The following is a 21,225-nucleotide window of genomic DNA, read 5'->3' as shown; positions in this document are numbered from 1 at the left end:
TGGTTCCTTTTTCAGCCTTGTGATTGTATTTTTTTTTTGGGCGACTTTTTTTTTTTTAACTCGACACGTATGGATTTTTTTAGTAAAAATGTTTTATGTGGAAGTATGTGTTTGTGTAGACATGGCACAAAGAGTTCTGTAAATTACATTTAGTGAGGCCACGAATGTGTACAGGCTAAGTCCTAGCTGGTGATGGTATGACAAGGAGAAAGGCAAGGAAAGGTGGGGAGTTGATGTGTGCTTGTGTGCGGAAAGCGACGGGTGCCTGTTGAAAATAAGTTTGCAAATGTTATTCTGGCATAGTTGCAGCTGGCAGTAAGCGGTTTGTTTCAATAAAAGAGATCGTTGGTTGAGCACTTCCTCGTCATTCTTTCAATGTCTGGACAAAAGCTACAATATTTTAGCTTTTTAACGTAAATCAGGATGTTGGTAGATAAGGGCTATTTCCGGACGTGTCTTGCAAAATGAGGATGTGTTAGGTCAGCCTACAGACTAGACATAATATAAACTATATTTCCAAAAGTATTTGGCCACCTGCTTTGACTCACATATGAACTTGAAGTGCCATCCCATTCCTAACCCATAGGGTTCAATATGATGTCGGTCCACCTTTTGCAGCTATTACAGCTTCAACTCTTCTGGGAAGACTGTCCACAAGGTTGCAGAGTGTGTTTATAGGAATTTTCGACCATTCTTCCAAAAGCGCATTGGTGAGGTCACACACTGATGTTGGTCGATAAGGCCTGGCTCTCAGTCTCCGTTCTATTCCATCCCAAAGGTGTTCTATCAGGTTCAGGTCAGGACTCTGTGCAGGCCAGTCAAGTTCATCAACACCAGACTCTGTCATCCATGTTTTTATGGACCTTGCTTTGTGCACTGGTGCACAGTCATGTTGGAAGAGGAAGGGGTCCGCTCGAAACTGTTCCCACAAGGTTGGGAGCATGAAATTGTCCAAAATGTTTTGATATCCTGGAGCATTCAAAGTTCCTTTCGCTGGAACTAAGAGGCCAAGCCCAACTCCTTGAAAAACAACCCCACGCCATAATTCCTCCTCCACCAAATTTCGCACTCGGCACAATGCTGTCCGAAATGTACCGTTCTCCTGGCAACCTCCAAGCTCAGACTCGTCCATCAGATTGCCAGATGGAAAAGCGTGATTCATCACTCCAGAGAACACGTCTTCACTGCTCTAGAGTCCAGTAGCGACATGCTTTACACCACTACATCCGACGCTTTGCATTGGACTTGGTGATGTATGGCTTAGACACAGCTGGTTGGCCATGGAAACCAATTCCATGAAGCTCTCTGCGTACTGTACGTGGGCTAATTGGAAGGTCACATGAAGTTTGGAGCTCTGTAGCAACTGACTGTGCAGAAAGTCGGCGACCTCCTTGCACTATGCGCTTCAGCATCCACTGACCCCTCTCTGTCAGTTTACGTGGCCTACCACTTCGTGGCTGAGTTGCTGTTGTTCTCAAACGCTTCCATTTTCTTATAATAAAGCCGACAGTTGACTTTGGAATATTTAGGAGCGAGGAAATTTCACGACTGGATTTGTTGCACAGGTGGCATCCTATGATAGTTCCACGCTGGAAATCACTGAGCTCCTGAGAGCGGCCCATTCTTTCCCAAATGTTTGTAGAAACAGTCTGCATCCCTAAGTGCTTGATTGTATAAACCTGTGGCCGGGCCAAGTGATTTGGACACCTGATTCTGATCATTTGGATGGGTGGGCAAATACTTTAGGCAATATAGTGTGTCACACTGTTAATCGCTATAACTGTAAGTGTTTATTGGTTTGCCTCTAGAACCAGATTGAATCACTTCCTCCACCACAACCTTTCAAAATGAGCAGAAATAGGCAAACAAGATGTCACTTTTAAAATTGAATTTTTCATTGCAGAGTCGTGACTTTAAATCAGTCCTAAGCGAAGCAACAGAACCTTCTGAGAGGCGATAGTTATGAAGGTCGCTTGCAAGTCATGCTGAGAACTTGAGGAGATATTGTGTAACTCTGTACAGACACCATTACTGTAGCCTCACAGGAGACGAAACACTTTACAATTATAGAAAAAAAGTTGTGAACTTTATAGTCGACACTTTATTGTAGCAGTGTGTCTGTTGCCCTTCAGACAAAGGCAAGACATAACTTTTATCGCACTTTGCTGCTCTTAATAAATGAATGAACAGTTGAGACCATTCTTACCAGGTCAATGTCCATGGTGTCGAAGTCCATGCCTTCATTGAGGTCATCCATACGACCCTCAGATGACATCATCACATCTTCCACAATTGGCTCTTCATCTTCCTCCATGAGGCCGGTGCCGCGACGTCTGCACGCACACGCACGTACAAACACGGTTATTGAAGCACAGGTGTAAGAGGGGTACAACAGCTGTGTATCTTACATAGCATGCTGCAGATTGGTCCTGAGCTTGGCGTAGTTCATGGCTCGTTCTTGCTGCTGACGAGCCTCTTCTTGCTGTCTCTGGGCCAGCATCCACGTCACTTGGGAACTAGACAAATGGCAACAATAAGACGTTTGTGTTCAACAATCAGCTACAAATACAGTTTGGATACCTCACTCGCAGCATCAAGATTTCAAAAAACACATCTGTCACTGTTTCTTCTGTAAGACCATTTGGCAGGCAGTGAAGTGAAGTGAATTATATTTATATAGCGCTTTTCTCTAGTGACTCAAAGCGCTTTTACATAGTGAAACCCAATATCTAAGTTACATTTAAACCAGTGTGGGTGGCACTGGGAGCAGGTGGGTGAAGTGTCTTGCCCAAGGACACAACGGCAGTGAATAGGATGGCGGAAGCGAGGATCGAACCTGGAACCCTCAAGTTGCTGGCACGGCCACTCTACTAACCGAGCCGTACCGCCCCACAATGTGTGTGTGTGTACATTAATATTTGACAAGCAGAAATGATATAACAGCCATTCGACTGAATCGTGCCATTGCCCAGGTAATAAAATGTGTACATGTGCACTTCAAATTAACCGCAAAATAAATTAAACAAAAAAAGCAAACTAACTTGCACACTAATGTGATTGCACATTTAATAAATACAATTTAAAAATAATAATTAAACTACCAATTGTTGATGACTGAAGTGCTGATATCAACCAAACCTAACCCCTCCGTCCGATTTAGAGTTGGAAAAAGACAGAAACTTAAGTTTATTTTGCAAGACTTACAGCAAGAAAATGGCACTGATTCTGTGGAATAACCCATCCAACAATCTTACAGCATTGAGTATTATATTTACTCATTCAGTTGACCTGATCCTCTAATTTATTACTCCTTCTGCGGGTCTCCCCAAAGGCTTCGCCCTCTCTTTCATCCGAGAGTTGAGACAAGGCCGGACCGACTCTAGTGCTCTCCTCATCGGAATGCAAAGTATGCAAGGTCTGTTTACTCGGCCGTTTCCAAGATGGCCGAGTGGCAATCCAGAGGATCAGAGCACCGAAAACTACCAAAAGGAGTCCTAGAATGTTCACAAATGTTGCCCCGGGAGGGGAGTCCTTATACTTTGGGTTGCTCAGGCCAAATATGAGTTTCTCAGTAATGCCCATGAGTGCCACTGCTATGACTGAAGCAAAGAGTAGAAGGCCACTGTAGACATGGATGGGCATGAAGGCTGCTCTCCAGGCTACAGGTGTGAATGGTATCAAGTACATGGCGACCCCTAAAACAAGCTGCAGACAATACAATATCACGGCTGTCAGACCCAACCAGCTGTGCAGACTGTACATGTTGGGGATCTTGGCATCGTTGTGGAAGTCAAAAACCGCCACCAAAGACACAACAGCAAAAATGAAGGCCACGAAGTTCAAACCCGCGTGGATAAACTTCATTGTAAGTTTGCTGCACTGCCAGCTTTACGGGAGTCTGTACACGATGATGGCCAGACCTTGCAGCACAATGAAGCTGCAGATGAGCAGCAGCGGGTGCCAGTTGAACTCGGCCAGACTTCCGTCCCAGGCCAGACCCTCCTTGAAGTGCAGAACCCACCTCAGCACGAAAATGACGGCCATCGTTGCCATCACTGCCGCACAAGTCAAAGTCACCAAAAAATGTTTATACTTCTCCATGGCGGCCATTCTTCAAACTAGACAAATGGCAACAATAAGACGTTTGTGTTCAACAATCAAAAAACACATCTGTCACTGTTTCTTCTGTAAGACCATTTGGCAGGCAGCTGAGATTCACACTTAAATTGTAATCCCAGTCTTAGACCAGGCTCGATAAAGAATTGAAAAATGGGTCTGGATCCGGGCCAACGTGCTTTTAAGAAATGAGAATGGGGGCATTAGCATTCTAGGAAATTCACAGAAATTGATGAAACGAGACAATATAAATCAATGATGTCACTATGGTTTGAAATGCAAGACAGTTGAAGTTGAATAAATAAAGAAAAAGTAATAAGCGGTCAGCAAATGAAAGTTGTTTGTGGATGTCTTGTTTTATTTACCGTATTTTTCCGACTATAAAGTTGCACTTAAAATCCTTTCATTTTCTCAAAAATGGACAGTGCGCCTAATGTTCTGAATAATTCTGGTTGTGCTTAGCCACTTCGAAACAATTTTATATGGTACATGGGGTAATGATAAGTGTGGCTGGTAGATAGCAAATTGACTAGCAAGCAAGCCCAAAACTTTTAAGTTTAATTGAGAATATAGAACATTACACATGACATTTAAAAATCTGTCAAAAATGTTTCCGTACAAATTTGGTGAGCTATGAAGCCGCACCGTTTGATGGATTGTCGGCGCATTGCGGCAAGCGTAGTCAGGCATGCTTCAACATACAGGTATTATTATGGTGTGTGTATAAGGATGGCACCTATTAGAAGACGTTATTTGGCATTTGTTTCACAATGTTATGCAAAATCAACTTTTCTTAATTCTTGGTATCTGCTGATGTGTATTTGGGATTGGCATACCGGTAAATCCCCAAAATGTGCGCCCATCCGCCGCCATAGTTATATAATCTCCTTTTTCCTCTATCCTCTTGTTGTGGGGCATTCATCCTCCGCGGTTGCACTCTCTAATATAAAGTAGCGTACAGTTCTAACTTATATCTGTCAGAAGACTCGCTATGGAAGCGCTAAAAACTACCGGTACAACAAAGATGACGAGGAGAAGATGCTATCAAAGTGGAGCCACGTAAATAAGATTGCCCACAAAACGGTGGTTCTGAAGAAATGGTCAGAAAGCAGCTTGTAGATAGTCTGTAAATCATAATCTATTTAACATTTTGACCAAAGAACCACCATTACATGTTATGTAGACCAAAGGGAAGTATAAAAGTGCTAAAAAAAATCATAATATAACCCCTTCACCTATCACAATGTGCTTTTATATGAATATAGACCTGAATAGACCCGCTCATTGGCCATGTGCCTTATAATGCCCTATAGTCCGCAAAATATGGTAAATATTAAATGAATGGCTTTTACAGCTTATTTCCACAACAAAAGTGGTTAATAATCAATATATCCTTTGTGAAAACCAGTGGACATTTGTGTTTTGTAACGAAACCAAAATTAAAAGTCCACGGTAGAGGACGCTGGATCTCAGGAGGGTTTATTCTTGCCAAGCAGTTTGTTTTGAGAGACAAGCCCTGTGACATTTTGCTCTATGCAGAGAGCTACATATAGATACATACTTGTAATCCATGGGTGTCTGGTGGTGCTGAGGTGCCTGTTGATGGTGTTGTGGGTGTTGGTGGGGCTGCTGCTGGTCATGAGGGAGGGAGTAGACGCCCATGTAGCTGTCATCACGACCCCTTTTAGGCTCTCGCATGGCAGTGGAGGTAAGGTGGGGGGATGGCATCATGACGGGGGTCTGAATGCCTTGCGTCCACACCTCACTGCTACTGCTCTCCTCTGGAAATGAAGAGGCATATTGTTAGGAATAGAGTACATACTGGAAACATACACACCAGTTTTACACGACTGGTAGTTTCACAGATTCACCTTTGAACAGATGGCCCACAATTTGGTAAACGAAAAAAGTATGTGACAATATCAATGTTCCAAATGTGACTAATGCCACAGCCTTAGGTGAACCAGCTCAGAATTAGCTTTTGCTCAGTTGCTAATGAAATGAAGTGGAAATTGTGATAATTAGAAGGCTCCCGCCATCTGCTGTTTTATGTGTTTGCCCATCAGCTCGACTGGTTGAGCCAAGATGCTTGGAACACATTGGAACAGTTGGAAGACACTTTTGTTTTTCTGGGCTTTAACTGGAACTGGGTTTTATATGTGCACCTCTCACATCAGAGAGGACTGGTTTATTTGTGCATAGGCAAGTAACACAAAATGTTTCCTTCTGTTTTTTGAATCTACATTAAAATGTCACAGCTTTGTCTTGGTATTACGAGATGCACAGAAATCAGCTCTAAAAAGGTAAATGCTTTTATTTATTTCCAAATGTTTTATACCTTCTGGTAGCTTCCTCTTGGCTGCAGAAGTTCCTGCTGTCACAGCAGGAGCTTTGGTCTTCTTGGAACGAACAGAAGAGCCTCTGCTGGAGTAGCCACTCATCACTGACATAGTGTCGTCATCCCCACCAGCCTGTAGGGAATTTCTGTATGAAATGAGGGGGAGCCAGCAGTCCTCTCGTTGCAGTGCCATCTGGAACGTCATGAAACGCTCCAAGTACATGTGGCTGTGGAGGCATAGGAAAGTAAGGGTTAATATTAACACATCCTAAAACAGGCACCCAGGGGTAAATAATGATAAATGATAAATGATAAATGGGTTATACTTGTATAGCGCTTTTCTACCTTCAAGGTACTCAAAGCGCTTTGACAGTATTTCCACATTCAGCCATTCACACACACATTCACACACTGATGGCGGGAGCTGCCATGCAAGGCGCTAACCAGCAGCCAAAGATGAGGTAGACCAGTGGCTTGAAACATCTGCTGCCCTGAACCTCACATTGGCGTGCACAGTAAAAAACAAACTTACACAGTCCTCTTGTCTTGTCTCATCAGCTTTGAGGAGAACTCACTGAGGATGTCTAAGAAAGCCAGGTTGAGAGGAGGGCCTCCTTCTCCCTGGGGACTTGGGTCCTTAAACGCAAACTCGATTCCATCCCTAGAAAACAAGCAGGCGAACAATCAGAAAAATAAAATGTGAGCTGGGAAGAAAGTTGGTTATGTTGAAAGAAGCAATAAATGCATCCAACTACAATGTGGAATATATGAAAACTACAATTTTAAGTAAAATCCACTTTTTTTTTTGAAGGTGCTAACTGATACATATCGAGCTCAGAGAGATTACGTTTTGCATCCCGGCATGCACCAAGTGAAATCAAACCATCATATTGGCAGGAAAAAACGTGAGTGAGTTAGTTTCTCCGTGTCTTTCTCAGTTGTTTAAACTTTCTTAGACAGATGTTGTGCTTCAGGGTGCCAGGACAAACGAGGAGATGGGAAGGGGAACGTGTTTTACCACAGTCCCAAAGATCCCAAAGTTTGACACAAGTGGATTACAGCAATAAAACATTCTAAAAGCGTGCAAAACACTCGGCCCTGAACAGTCAAGAACATTTTAATGTACTGAACGCTTTATATCTGTGATTATTGTTTCTGGCATTTTTTTGTTTTTTGTAAATGTGAGTTGGATCCATGTGTTATTACTCTGATTTAGCGGTGTTAATAAGTTAAACAGGAAAACTACCGGTAAGTACTTGTTGCTCACTCAGTACACGCAATCTACAGCAGAAAACAAAATAAAATTAAATTGTTGCTCTAATGCTAGACTGCAAAAAGTTTGTGCTTTTATGTAGAGAACGTTTTAAACTTTGTCCTTCGTTGTGGCTCACTCAATAGTGCGGCTGGACGATTATGGAAAAATAATAATCACTATTATCCATCCATCCATTCATTTTCTACCGCTTGTCCCTTTCGGGATGGCGGGGGTGCTGGAGCCTATCTCAGCTGCATTCGGGCGGAAGGCGAGGTACACTCTGGACAAGTCGCCACCTCATCGTGGGCCAACGCAGATAGACAGACAACATTGATATTAAAATTACAATGATTTATTCATTTGAAAACATGAATATTTAAAAGAACAACCAGATATAAATTAGTAAGAAATAAAACCAAGTGAAATAATATGGTAGCAGCAATAAATAAATAAAAAACTATAGAGGGGTTGCAATCACATGACCTAGAGGCACATCCAGGTACAGGTTTCAGGTGACGATCTGGAGCCCCATTAGGCTACTAATTATTACAATTATTGAGTGCAGATTTGGGCATATTTAGAAAAATTTAGAGGCAAATATAAAAGCGATCATGAAAAAAATATTTAAAATGGGATGTAGTGGATTTTTACACTCTTAAGAAAAATATTTTTTTAAAGATTTAAACTATCACCGAGACGTTACTGCTCGCTATACAAGCTCACTTCATGTGACACTCAAAGTATTTAGAGAAGAAAAGATTGGAGGCACATCATGTTTTTACATCTGAGGGGTAAATCGGTGAAAGACGTTGTTGGATTTAGTCCTGCATCGGTAAGTAACACATTTGATTGACATAACGAGTGCCGTGCTGCTGTTATCTTGACGCTAATAAAAAAAGGATAAGTTTGTTTGCAGTTGATATTCTTGCTACAAATAGTTTTATTTACAATTCACGTCTGTAGTTATTTTTATGGTGTGAAGTTCATATTTTGTCTCATTATTTAGCCATAGATGTCCCTGTTGTTCAGCAATATTTTCTAGCGATATTAAGATTCAGTACAAGCTGTTGAGCCTACGAGAGATTTATTAATGTAGTTTATTAATACTATTAAGGATTTTTTTTCTTGATGCTAACGAATAACACCAAATAATGTGGTCATCCATCCATCCATTTTCTACCGCTTGTCCCTTTTGGGGTCGCTGGTCATCCGTGTCAAATAAAGCACTTGGCTTTCCGGCACAACAACTAAGCTTTTAGTTTTTGTTATGAATATCAAAAAAAAAAATACAGTGGATTGGACCAACAATTAAAATATTTATTACTAGGGCTTAATATGACAGTTTAATTGTACAACCAGGTCTTTGTAGTTATATTTAGGCATAACAACCACAAAAGAACACAAACTAATGCAATCTCTTGTCCTTTCTTTACATTTACGTCTGCTATCAAACATTACTAATCTGCTATCAAACACTACTAATATAGTAGAGAATAAACTTGATTGTATCACAGAATGTTTCTCAAACAAATCAAATGTTCAAATATTTTACAAAGTGATCGCTGCAAACACAAGCATGGTCTGATTATATTCCACAAGATGATTAATGTGATTATTTTTAAGAGTCATTTCCATCGACACACTTTCTTTTTCCCCCCGATTGTATTACCTTTATAAACCACTTCTTTCGGGACTCTATGAAAGCTCTGTCTTATCTCTCTATTAAAACGACTGGAACACTCAGGAACAGAATAGCAATACAGCATTTTCTGCTCTAACTCTACACTCACTCTCACTTGTTTGACCAAGCCGTTTGACCATCGTGTGAAATAAGCCATGAAGAAAAAAAAACAGATATCCCAATCTGTGTTAGTGAGTATTTCTTATTTGCCAACTGTGTTAGTGAGCATTTCTTCTTTGCCAAGATAATCCATCCCACCTCACAGGTGTGGCGTATCAAGATGCTGATTAAACAGCATGATTATGTTGCACATATGCCTTACTTTTTTTGTTGAGTTAAGCCAGTGGTCGGCAAACCAAAATGTTGAAAGAGCTATATTGGACCAAAAATACAAAAAACAAATTTGTCTGAAGCCGCAAAAAAATTAAAGCCTTTTTTCAGTGTTATAATGAAGGCTACACATGATGTAAGTGTCTATATTAGCTATTTTAGCCTATCATCAAAATTATTGTGTCGCAGGCTGTAGAGGCAAAATACAATCCCTTGTTATCCCTGTGGCCTTTTCCTTATGTTTACCAACTGAAGAAATGGAAGTGACAAACTATGGATAAGTTTGTATATCAGACAAATGTTTAAACTCTTGACTATATTATTCCAATTAAAGAGTTTATGCGACTTGTCCAGGGTGTACCCCGCCTTCCACCCGAATGCAGCTGAGATAGGCTCCAGCACCCCCCGCGACCCCGAAAGGGACAAGCGGTAGAAAATGGATGGATGGGTGCTTTTGTAAAATGGTGCAATGGTGAAACCTTAAAGAGGAACTGCACTTGTTTTGGAATTTTGCCTATTGTTCACAATCATTATTAGAGACAAGAACACATCTTTTTTTTTTTAGGATTTTAAAGATGATAAAAAATGCTTGTAAGATGTGGCTAATGGGAGTCACCCATGTAGCCTTCAAAGTCTTTTAAAACAACTTCAAAACCCCTCAACGTTTTATATACACGCTGCAAATCTATATATGATGTAGTAACGGACACGATCATAGCAATATGTACTATGTACAAAATTGACCGTATTTTGATAATTTTATGTAAAGCCGGAACTAATTCTTGACAGCGCATATATTTCTGTTTCCATAACAGCGCACTTCCGACTTCCTGCAACAATTTCTCCCGGAAACAAGCGCGAGTGTGTTTTCTAAGACTTGGTAATAGACAACAAAGGTGACTATTTTTGGACAAATGAGTATTCACAACCTTATCTTTTTAAAACTAAATATACGGAGGATGAACTGCTGCTTATAGAAGCCAGCACGAAAAAGAGGTTGAAACGTTGGAGCAGACGGAAGCCGAGAAAGTGCGACATGGTCACGCTGCAAATGTGAAACTTTGAGGTAAACTATGCCGAATTAATGAATTGCTTACCCAAATCAACTGGAAACATTTCCAACCAGATGGACAAACTGTCCGTCGAGGAAGTCACTATACTATTGATCATGATACATGCAGCACATCACTGTACACTACAGTGCATACGCTGTCGAGCTAGTTGTGTACTAACAAAACATGAAATGTGGGCTAATACTTTACAGATACTGTATTATGATTGTTCATGTTTTTCAGTCAGTACAAATTGGTGTTCTATCGCAATGTTGTGCATTACAAACCCAAACGTGTTTTGTGCTGACGTAGAAGCAAGCTTATTTATTTCCGTAGTTAGCTTTTACGGCTAATACCATAGCACGCCGATGTGTTAGTGCCTTAGAAAAATAGTTTTTCGGTGTTCGCTCTTACAATAACAATGTATCTACAACTCGGTTATTATACAGGTTACAGAACGTAAATTAAGTTAGTTGACGGTTTTTAATGCATTTTTTAAAATGATTTAGAAGTACAATTGATAGCTCCCATTAGCTGTATTGCTCGCCACCAAGAATGAGCCAATTTGTATAATAGAATGCGGGAAAAAACTTTTGTCTTCTTGTCTCTCATAAGGATTGGGAACAATAGGCAAAATTCCCAAAAAAAAAGGGCAGTTCCCCTTTAACTGTTTCAGCCAATATTTCAATTGTTGCATATTAATTGGAAAGTGACTTAAGGTTTTAGTTTTCAGGACTATTGCATGTATGAACATTTTTGCTACCTGCAGTGATAAATGTGATCTTATGAAACGGAAATGTAAAATATTAAATTTGATACGATTGTAGAACTTTATTTTTTTATCTCTGATTTAAACAGTTTTGAGTCTATCACAACACCAAGATTGCATTGAAATTGAGTTATTTCCCCATTCTCATAAATATCTACCGGTAATCAAAATGTTACATTTAGAGAAGAGCCTTGGAACTGCTTTGTTTAAGTTGAGTTTTGAGCAAGATTTGTTACCATTCCAAAACATGAGCTAAATAACGTGTAAGTTCATTCGCCACTTGAGTTGAGTTTTTAGCATGTGTATATTAACGGTATCATCTGGATACATTTACATTCGGGATGCAACTATAAAGGGTAATAATGATAACCGCGGTTACCGTTGAAGATTATCGAACAGCTGTGATAATAACTGCACTTGATAAACTCACAGACTGACTGGCGCAAGCTCAAAAGCTTAAATGCTATTATTAAAACAAGAGACAATTGTTTCCTCATTAAGAAACGACATACCCCAATCTAAACGTATATAAACACATTGCTGTCTGAGCAACTAAAATATTCAATTGAGCACGTTGAACCGACAGCAATGCTCTCTTAGTACAGAGTGATCCTTCTACACTTGGTGGAAGAGAGAGGTGTTTTACGATGCATTCAAGGACAACTGAAGAGAGAAGGATGTGACAACGCCCGCCAAAAATAATAAATAATTGTTTTATTTGTTAAGCACTTTTTATTTAAATTAATCTTAAAGTGCAACAGTACAAATCCATATTTTAAACAGTAACAGCTTAACCAACAAAACAGATAAAATACTACGACTAAAACACTGTCAATGAAGCATAAGAAACACACATGCAAAATAGTGGGGGATTTTGTAACAGTGTGTCTGTTTATTTATAGTTATTTAAAAAAATAACTTGGTCAAAAGATTTGTGTATATAAGTACTTTTTGAGCACATTCAACAATACTGCGATAATAATAATAACCGTGATAGTTTTTTTGGTTACAATAACCATGATCTGAAATGTTCATATCTTTACATCCCTAATTTGGATTAAAATAACTTGGACAAACCAAAGTGAGATTGTTTACCGTGAAAATAGTACAAGATGGAACCTTGTCAGAGTGAGAGGAGACGAACGGTAATTATTGCTTTTGACTGACAGTGATCAATTTGAAAAATGATTCCTTTCATTTCATTTTATTAAGCTTAGTGTTGTATTGTTCACTATCTATATGACTAAAATGTGCAATAAATTTTAGGGCTTAAAGCTGACACTTGTACTATTTATTTTAGCTGCCGTTTCCCCTAAACAAAACTAGTCACGTTACGTCTGGAGATCTATTGTCCAACATGTGCATGTACGTGTAACATTCTAAGCTTGATAAGCTTGTCAAATATGACACCCACAGGTTTGTTCTTTAAAACCTGACAACAACAAATAATATTTTCCCAGACGTCAAAAAATTAACGAGTACATTTACATGACCTTCTGTTCCTTATGTAAAAATTGTATTTTCATGTCAAAAAGTTTGAGATCAACCAGATGAGCAAAGTCTTACTTGTGTAGCATGGCAATGGCATCTCTGGTTTTGACTTGGTCGAGGCCAAAGGTTAGAGAAAAGCGACGGGCTAACTCTTTGATTCCACAGAATGCGGAGGATGAGCGATCAAAGCCATGGCCCAGCTCTGACAGCATTTCATTGAAAAGCTACCAGAAACAGAACAAAAGAAGGATCAATTATAATATTGTAATCAATGGGGCAAATGGAAAGCTACTGAATGATAACGTTGAGCACTGACCTGCTGAAGACTGAGGATGAGGGTTTTGGCACATTGAATCTTGTCGATTTGCCGGGTCTTACTCATTGTCTCCTTGATGATGTCACCATAATCATTATAATACTGAAAAATAAATGTTTTAAGCTCTTAGAAACCCCAAATTGTTCATTATTTTCAGCAAATAGCAAAGCAGACTAGAGACAAAAAGTAGAATAATCATGAACAAAAACAAACTAACCCTCATGTACTGTTTGAAAATGTCAGCTCCGGTTTTCATTTCTACCACACAGTAGATGATCAGTTTACAATAGGCAGCAAGGAGGTTTCTCCTCTTGTGTAAAGCTTCTATCTTCACAGCCTCATCATCCTGTTGGCCATCTAAGAATACAAATCAACAAAAAAATTGTTTTTCATTACCAACTTTTTCCAAACATCCATTATTAATGCAAACTCTCCGTTAAGTCTTTTTTTTTCTCGATTGTGCAACCATTATTGGTCAAAGGGTGACTGTAAACAAACGTTTACTCAATTAACATATTTTTGGGGAATTAATGTACAGATGTATTAATTAATTTGTTCTTCATTTGTATCCAAGTTGTTTCTATTTTGTCCTTGATTTGATGCACGTTCCAGATTTCAGGGAATGTCCTTCAGACGTTTCAGAAATTAATGGGTATAGGATACACTAACCCTGATCTTACCAAAATCTAATCAGGTCTTCCCCCCAACTTTTTGGAGAAATTGCTTTAAGGCAGTAGGACATATCACTTTCACAAGTGTATGCAGAACCTAAAAACTAAATGCCAAAGGACCGGCATGACTTGGTCACGGTGTAAATGTGGAACTTGGAGCCAAACCATGACAACAGAAATGAAGAACTTTGGCTGCACTAAGTGGTACACAATGTTATCGATGGAATATATTTTCATATCTGGCGAGGAGGACACTGCTAAAAAAAACTGCATTACAATGAAAGACGAACTGTTTGCGCTAACAAACCTCGCAGTGGTAGAAATGTTCCACTTACCCAAAATCTACTGGAAACCTACTCGGCCAACTTGACCTAACCTAACGTATTCATCATGATACATGCATCACGTCATGCTTGTTGTGACAACTACAGACGCTGAAATGTGTGCAAATAGTTTACATATGACACGCATTTGACCCATCACCCTTGATCACCCCCCGAGAGGTGAGGGGAGCAGTGAGCAGCAGCAGTGGCCGCGCCCGGGAATCATTTTTGGTGATTTAACCCCCAATTCCAACCCTTGATGCTGAGTGCCAAGCAAGGAGGTAATGGGTCCCATTTTTATAGTCTTTGGTATGACTCAGCCGGGGTTTGAACTAGCGGCCTACCGATCTCAGGGCGGACATTCTAACCACAAGGCCACTGAGCAGGTGGGGGTGCACCGTTTCTGGAGGTACTGCAATACCAGGTCGATGCGTGGAGTGGATGGAGCAAGCCCCTATTCCATCTCCCTGTTCCAAAAATCCATTTAATATATGGTCCCCGGATAGGGGACGTGTCAGATATTAAACTGATAAGAACAGATACTACACTTGATCTTAGCCAAAAGGCCGAGAAGCGATCTACTGATTTAACTGCTGATGCAGGAACTAGCTCACGGCTAATGTCGTAGCATGGCGTCACAAGGCGACGTGTTACTGCACTACATAAACAGTTCCTTGGTGTATGCACTTGCAATAACAATGCCGTTACAGCTTGGTTATTATACAGGTTACGGAACGTAAATGAAGTATTGTTGGAGGTTTTTGGATGCATTTATAGAGTGATTTGGAAGCAGAATGGATTGCTCCCATTAGCACAATTGCTGGCCACTTAGAACAAGACAATTACAAATTAGAAAGGGAAAAAAACATGTGTTTTTGTCTATAATAAGGATTGTGAACTATAGGCAAAATCCCAAAAACAGTGCAGTTCCCTTTTAAGTTTCAAGAATAAACTGTCCATTTATCTTCTCTGTAGACTGATTAATTCTGGAGAATGTTAAGCATTGACAACATTGACAAAGCTATGGACATAATTCATTAATTTCTATAAATAGATGATATGCCTTTACCTGTGCTATTGGTATCATCATCCTGATCTATGAAGACATGATTCAGAATAAAGGATAGCAGTTCAGACTGAAGCGAATCTTCTGAGGAATAGACTAAGGGCTCCAGGTGTTCCCTGCCTCCAGACACCATCTGGTGGCTGAAGATGAGCAGGAGGTCACAAAGGATGGTGAATGCCTGCAATTGAATAGAAAACAATACATTCGCATGCATAACTATACAAAAGTAGCCGTTGAAAATACAACAATGAGAGACATAAACATCAGGCAATGATTATTACTTTTTTTTTTAATTACGATTAATATTTGACATTGGAATATCACCTGTTCTTTAACAGCGGTGTTGACATTAGTGAGGTACCGCTGACACATCATACAGAAGGCCCTCATCTGTTTCCTCAAAGTCACCATATCCTCCTGAAAAGGTCAAACGAGTGTTTAGCATTACAACCATGCTTTAAAGAAGTGCAGTAAAGTTGGCAGAGCTACACTCACCTTTCGAGAGCTGCCTTCAGATAACTTGGCCAGGTGCCACAGGATGACATAGTGCGTGCACTGCAGCGAATGGATTACTATCTGCTCAAAAAAATAAATAAAACACACTACAATTATAAATATATTATAAATATAAACACCCACTGAGAATATTCCACTCTTCAATTACCGGTAGCTTCATTTACATAGAGTAAAATGCTTTATGTTGAAGTGTTTTTAAATAACCTGTTCTGGCATGTCTCCATTCTCGATGCCTGTGTTGAGCAACTTAAAGTTGCTTGTAAAGAGATCCCATCCAGATAGATCATGTGCACTGCAAGACACAAACAAAGAAACTAAACCGAGGATACTTGCATACAACATAATGTAAATAAACATTAGTAGGAAGAAGACAAGAAAACAAAGAGAAGCAATCAAGACCTTTGGATAAAACAATATTTCGTACTTGTGAAAAGCCGTGATCCTCTTTAGAGTTGACAAAACCTGATAAGCATCATCTTCATCAGATTCTTCCCCCTGCATAGGTAGATAGATATTATTTGGTTCAATCAAACACACAGAAGAATGCTAGCATGCAACCTTTGTTAAATACTGGGGTTATTTTACACTTTTAATTAGAATAATTAATGTACTTTAGTTGACTAGTTTAGTTAACCGTATTTTTCGGATTATAAGTCGCAGTTTTTTTTCATAGCTTGGCCGTGGGTGCGACATATACTCCGGAGCGACTTATGTGTGAAATTATTAACACATTACCGTAAAATATCAAATAATATTATTTATTTTAATCGCGTAAGAGACGAAGCAAATGGCAGCAATCGTCACACACACGTCAGCAATTGTCACTCACACGTCAGCAATTGTCACTCACACGTCAACCAATAAGAATTCGGCAGGGGAGGGTCATGGCAGAAGTGCATTGTGGGTCTTGGGATGCTAACTGCTATATGCTACTGCCGTAGCTATTAAAATGGAACACATCAACATTGGCGGTAACTTATAAAAACTGAGAAGGGCTGAACTAAAATGGCACCGAAAAGGAAATCATATACTGCAGATTACAAGCTGGACGTAGTGAAATATGCAGCAGAGAACGGCAATCGAGCAGCAGAAAGAAAGGACATACCAGAGGCGACACCGGGGAGGAAGATTTCATCGGATTTAGCGATCGGGAGTGACAGATTGTTTGGTAAACGTACAGCATGTTCTATATGTTATAGTTATTTGAATGACTCTTGCCATAATATGTTACGTTAACATACCAGGCACGTTCTCAGTTGGTTATTTGTGCGTCATATGGCGTACACTTATTCAGCCTGTTGTCCACTATTCTTTATTTATTTTAAATTGCCTTTCAAATATCTATTCTTAAGTGTTGGATTTTATCAAATAAAAAATGCGACTTATACTCCAGTGCGACGTATATATGTTTTTTTCCTTCTTTATTGTGCATTTTCGGCCGGTGCGAAGTATACTCCGGAGCGACTTATTGTCCGAAAAATACGGTACTTCTTCCAGGCATGTCTGGTGCAATTTGGCATTTGCAGTGTAAAATATGGTTATTAGATTAAACCTTTACCTCAAAATAAATGCGCTCAATAATGAAATTAAGACTTATTAAAAAAAGGGGGAGACATTGTTTTTGGGTTAAAGAAAATTATCATGATCACTATTCAATTGTTATGATCTAAAACAGGGGTTTTTTTTCCTGGGAAAGGCCGCAATTAAGAAAAATCAAAGGATGCAAGGATAACTGATACATTTTGTATCTGAACAAAGCATCCACCATTTAGCTTTGTGTTATAGGGAACAGAGCAAAGTAGTATAATATCTAATCTAATCGCTTGAGGTATTTGATTTCTTCAACTAAAACTTTTTTGAGGGCTTGAGCAAACTGGAAAACGTACTATATCTTGCAAAAAATGTGTATATGTTTATTAACACAGAATGTACAAAAATCAACAACTCAGTTCCTCAGCTATCCATCTTTTGGGCGATTTGGGCGGATTAAATATTTTCTAAGGTTTTTAGTGTAATATTTAACTACAGGACATGTGAATTAGTCTTTAGAATTTGTAGTGGCCCAATAGAAACAGAGCTACAGGCCGCCATGCTGCACTTTGGACACCCATTATATAAAACAATTGTCACCTTGATGCAAGAAAGGCCTCTCCCGTTACTCCTACCTCTTGTAGGAAATCCTCCAGCAATCGGTTGAACTTATCCACCAGTTCATCCAGCAACTGCGAGCGGGCAATGTCCACCCTGTTAAAGATTGGGAACTCCTCACTGCAGAGGGCATGGTAGGTCTTGGAGCATGTCTCTAAGACTTCAGTGTCTGTGTGCTTCTCCACGATTTCTCGGATTTGGCGGAGAAGGGCTTCAAGGTGCTGTAATCAACAAGAAAGGGCAAACATAAAAGATTAGGTGTTATTCCATAATATCCATCAGGGGGCAGGGTTTCCCCCCAGATTTCCATATACTTGTGGCAATATGGGCATGGCTCTGGCTGGGATAATATGACATCATAATTTGCATAATCAGCGCTGATGCATATTTCCTACTGCTTGTCCCTCTCAAAAAGCTAAAAAAAAAAGTTATACATACATTTAAAAACAAATCTGTTATTACTAATTAGTATTCAGATGTATTTTTCTAATATCGTTTTGCTCTATATTACAGTTGTTGCTGCTTATTGTACAATGTACTTTGTTGAGAATTTCTCAAGTTTCTAGAGACTTTGCCAAACCTTTTAGTGACTTTCTTTATTAAAAATGAATAACAACAAATCTAGAATCTTTTTCTGGTGTTACTGGAGACTTAGATATTAGGTTTAGATATTCTTTACTTGTGACCCTCGATGTCCACAACAAACAGCGAAAGGTGCAGTTAGTCTGACGTCACACTTGCTTCGTGCTGCTGCGCCAACTGTACTTTCTCTCCTTTAAAGCCGCCACTGTCCTCTTAATATAGGCACATTACACATTTTACAGATCGCTGTCCGCTGGTATATCTCAGATATATTAAAGTATGTCCACATCGCAGACATGCTGCCTCCGCTCCAGACAATTGCGTGGGTTTTGCTTACGTAATCGCAACATCCTGTTTCGGCTCGGAGTGCAACAATTTGTCGACATCAGGGCTGTACGGAGCATTTCAGTCGCATTTGCGACTAAAAATAACACACGTCCGAATACGGATTTTACCATTTAAATTGCGTTTTACTTCTAAAATAAATCCATCCAAATATGATCAAACTAGAGTAACATTTTCGCCCAACTGTATAGCATGTTTGAAATAAACTTAAACCATAACCAAACAGACAAGTGATTGAAGCAGAAGTGTCACTGATCACTCTGTGCGCGCTTACAGCCTTTTGTGTGTGTGCAACCCTCCCTCCTGTGCTATCCACAGAGAGGAGCGGGGTTGTAGCTGTAGCAGAGCCGTGTGTGAGCACTTTCAATAAAATCTTAACAAAGTACCTTGTACAAAAAGCAGCGACAATTAAAAATATGGGAAAACAATAAAAACATATGTTGATACTAATTAATAAAATCAGATTGGTTTTAAATGTATGTATAGATATTTTGAACCTTTTTTTAAGAAAATCATACCATTATAGAAAAATTATGCAAATTACTCAAGGATGTCATCGTGAACCACCCCGTAACCACGCCCCCACCGCCACAGGTATCTTGGCAGTTTAGGGTAAACCCTGAGCATGTAATAAAAAAAATACTTTTGCTTTTACCTTATTTACAGAGTGGGCGTGCAGCAGGCAAGTTCAATGCCACAGCTACAGTACATCATCATCTACCATCGTCACACCTGGTGCCTTCCAGAGGCAGCCGCTTATGCTCCCTCGTCAAAAATGGCAAAATACCTCACTGCAACCCTGTCTTATTTCATTGCCAAAGTTTCAAATAGTTGAGGTGTCTTCTGATGTTTGCAAGACTAGATTTTTCCTATATAAACACTATTTTTGTATACATGGACAAAGACTGCAGTTACATCTTATGGCAATCAGGTGCAATCCTGCACAATTTTTCAGATGTATTAACATTTTTTATGTTATTATTTTATTTCTGCCATACTTATTTGTTTATAATGCTTATGTTGCCTTCATATATGCACATTCAATTTCTACATGAGGTACATGACAGTTATGTACAATAATTTTTCTCTTACAAAGGATATAATTTTGAATGTGTAATTAGGTTTTTTTAGGTAAAACTGTTAAAACATTTCAGTATAAGTACTTTTTGAAATTTTTGGTCACAAAAACCGTGATAAGAAATTTTCATACCATTACATCCATATATGGATATACATATATACTGTATATACATACATACATACATATACATTAGGGATGTCACGGTATGAACATTTCTTATCACGGTTTTTGTGACCAAAATCAGGGTTTCCCACAGCGCTTTGTTGTTAAGGCGGCCGCCTTAACAACAAAGAGCCACCACCTAAACTAAAGTGTTATTATTTTTGTCCTGTCCAGCTTTTCAGGAAAATCATATAGTTGATGTAGATGCCCATATCGGCTGTTCAGATATGTTCAAAATGCTCAAGTAGAAAGTTGAATGTGCATATGAAAGCAACACAAGCATTATAAACAAAGTAATATGGCAGAAACAAAATAATACTATAAATAAATAAAAATAAATGTGAAAATTTCGCAAGATGGCACCCGTTTGACATAAGACATAGCTGCACTTTTTGTCCATATAGATAAAAATAGTGTTCATAAATGAGGTCTAGTCTTACACATAGGACTGCATGATTATGGGCAAAATAATAATTGAAATTATTTTTATCAATATTGAAATCACGATTATTAATCATGATTATTCATTATGCTAGGTAAAACAGTGTTGGAGTGAACACGACGCCATCATGCAATTTGTAATATCTAACACAAATGCTCTAGATAAACGTTATCTATATATTTAAAGACAAATATTTGTGTTTTTGTTCATTATTAGTATCAGTAGTATCGTTTACATCTTAACGTTGAAAATGGTGTTAGTGCTTTAACAGTTCCCAAACTGTTAGCATATTTTTCGGACCAGCGGGCGCACCAGATTATAATGCGCACGGCCGATGAACGAGTCTATTCAAATTCATACAAAAGGCGATTGTAAGGTGCATTAAATGGGTCATTTTTTAAATATTTTTTCTACATTTAAAACACTTCCTTGTGGTCTACATAACATGTAATGGTGGTTCTTTTGTCAAAATGTTGCATAGATTATGTTTTACTTCAGGATGCACTGTTTTGTGGGCAGTCTTTTTTACGAAGTTCCACTT

At 39.1% G+C, this 21,225-nt stretch overlaps 1 protein-coding gene, 1 non-coding gene and 1 pseudogene across 4 annotated transcripts in view; all 3 read right to left on the bottom strand.

The window, feature by feature from the left end:
• LOC133648933 (cohesin subunit SA-2-like) overlaps window positions 1–21,225 on the bottom strand; it is a 51,640-nt gene that overhangs the window by 6,355 nt on the left and 24,060 nt on the right. For all 3 annotated transcript variants that reach the window (XM_062045488.1, XM_062045487.1, XM_062045490.1), the window contains exons 19-32: window positions 18,090–18,293; window positions 16,349–16,419; window positions 16,129–16,216; window positions 15,904–15,984; window positions 15,733–15,825; window positions 15,412–15,586; window positions 13,566–13,705; window positions 13,349–13,450; window positions 13,108–13,256; window positions 6,987–7,115; window positions 6,455–6,681; window positions 5,678–5,897; window positions 2,409–2,516; window positions 2,207–2,333 (exon numbers count right to left, since the gene is read on the bottom strand). In XM_062045488.1, the coding sequence (XP_061901472.1) occupies window positions 2,207–2,333; window positions 2,409–2,516; window positions 5,678–5,897; window positions 6,455–6,681; window positions 6,987–7,115; window positions 13,108–13,256; window positions 13,349–13,450; window positions 13,566–13,705; window positions 15,412–15,586; window positions 15,733–15,825; window positions 15,904–15,984; window positions 16,129–16,216; window positions 16,349–16,419; window positions 18,090–18,293 (1,914 nt within the window). The remainder of the gene's footprint in view (window positions 1–2,206; window positions 2,334–2,408; window positions 2,517–5,677; window positions 5,898–6,454; window positions 6,682–6,986; window positions 7,116–13,107; window positions 13,257–13,348; window positions 13,451–13,565; window positions 13,706–15,411; window positions 15,587–15,732; window positions 15,826–15,903; window positions 15,985–16,128; window positions 16,217–16,348; window positions 16,420–18,089; window positions 18,294–21,225) is intronic.
• Window positions 3,031–4,104, bottom strand: LOC133648934 (plasma membrane ascorbate-dependent reductase CYBRD1-like; annotated as a pseudogene).
• Window positions 14,730–14,920, bottom strand: LOC133649278 (U2 spliceosomal RNA). Its single transcript, XR_009826023.1, has one exon. It is a non-coding gene; the product is annotated as a U2 spliceosomal RNA (small nuclear RNA).

This window comes from Entelurus aequoreus, linkage group LG04 (genome assembly GCF_033978785.1).
Source record: "Entelurus aequoreus isolate RoL-2023_Sb linkage group LG04, RoL_Eaeq_v1.1, whole genome shotgun sequence".
NCBI classification, from domain to species: Eukaryota; Metazoa; Chordata; class Actinopteri; order Syngnathiformes; family Syngnathidae; genus Entelurus; species Entelurus aequoreus.
Note: the sequence above shows the minus strand (reverse complement) of the source record. Positions and strands in the feature narration are given on the sequence as shown.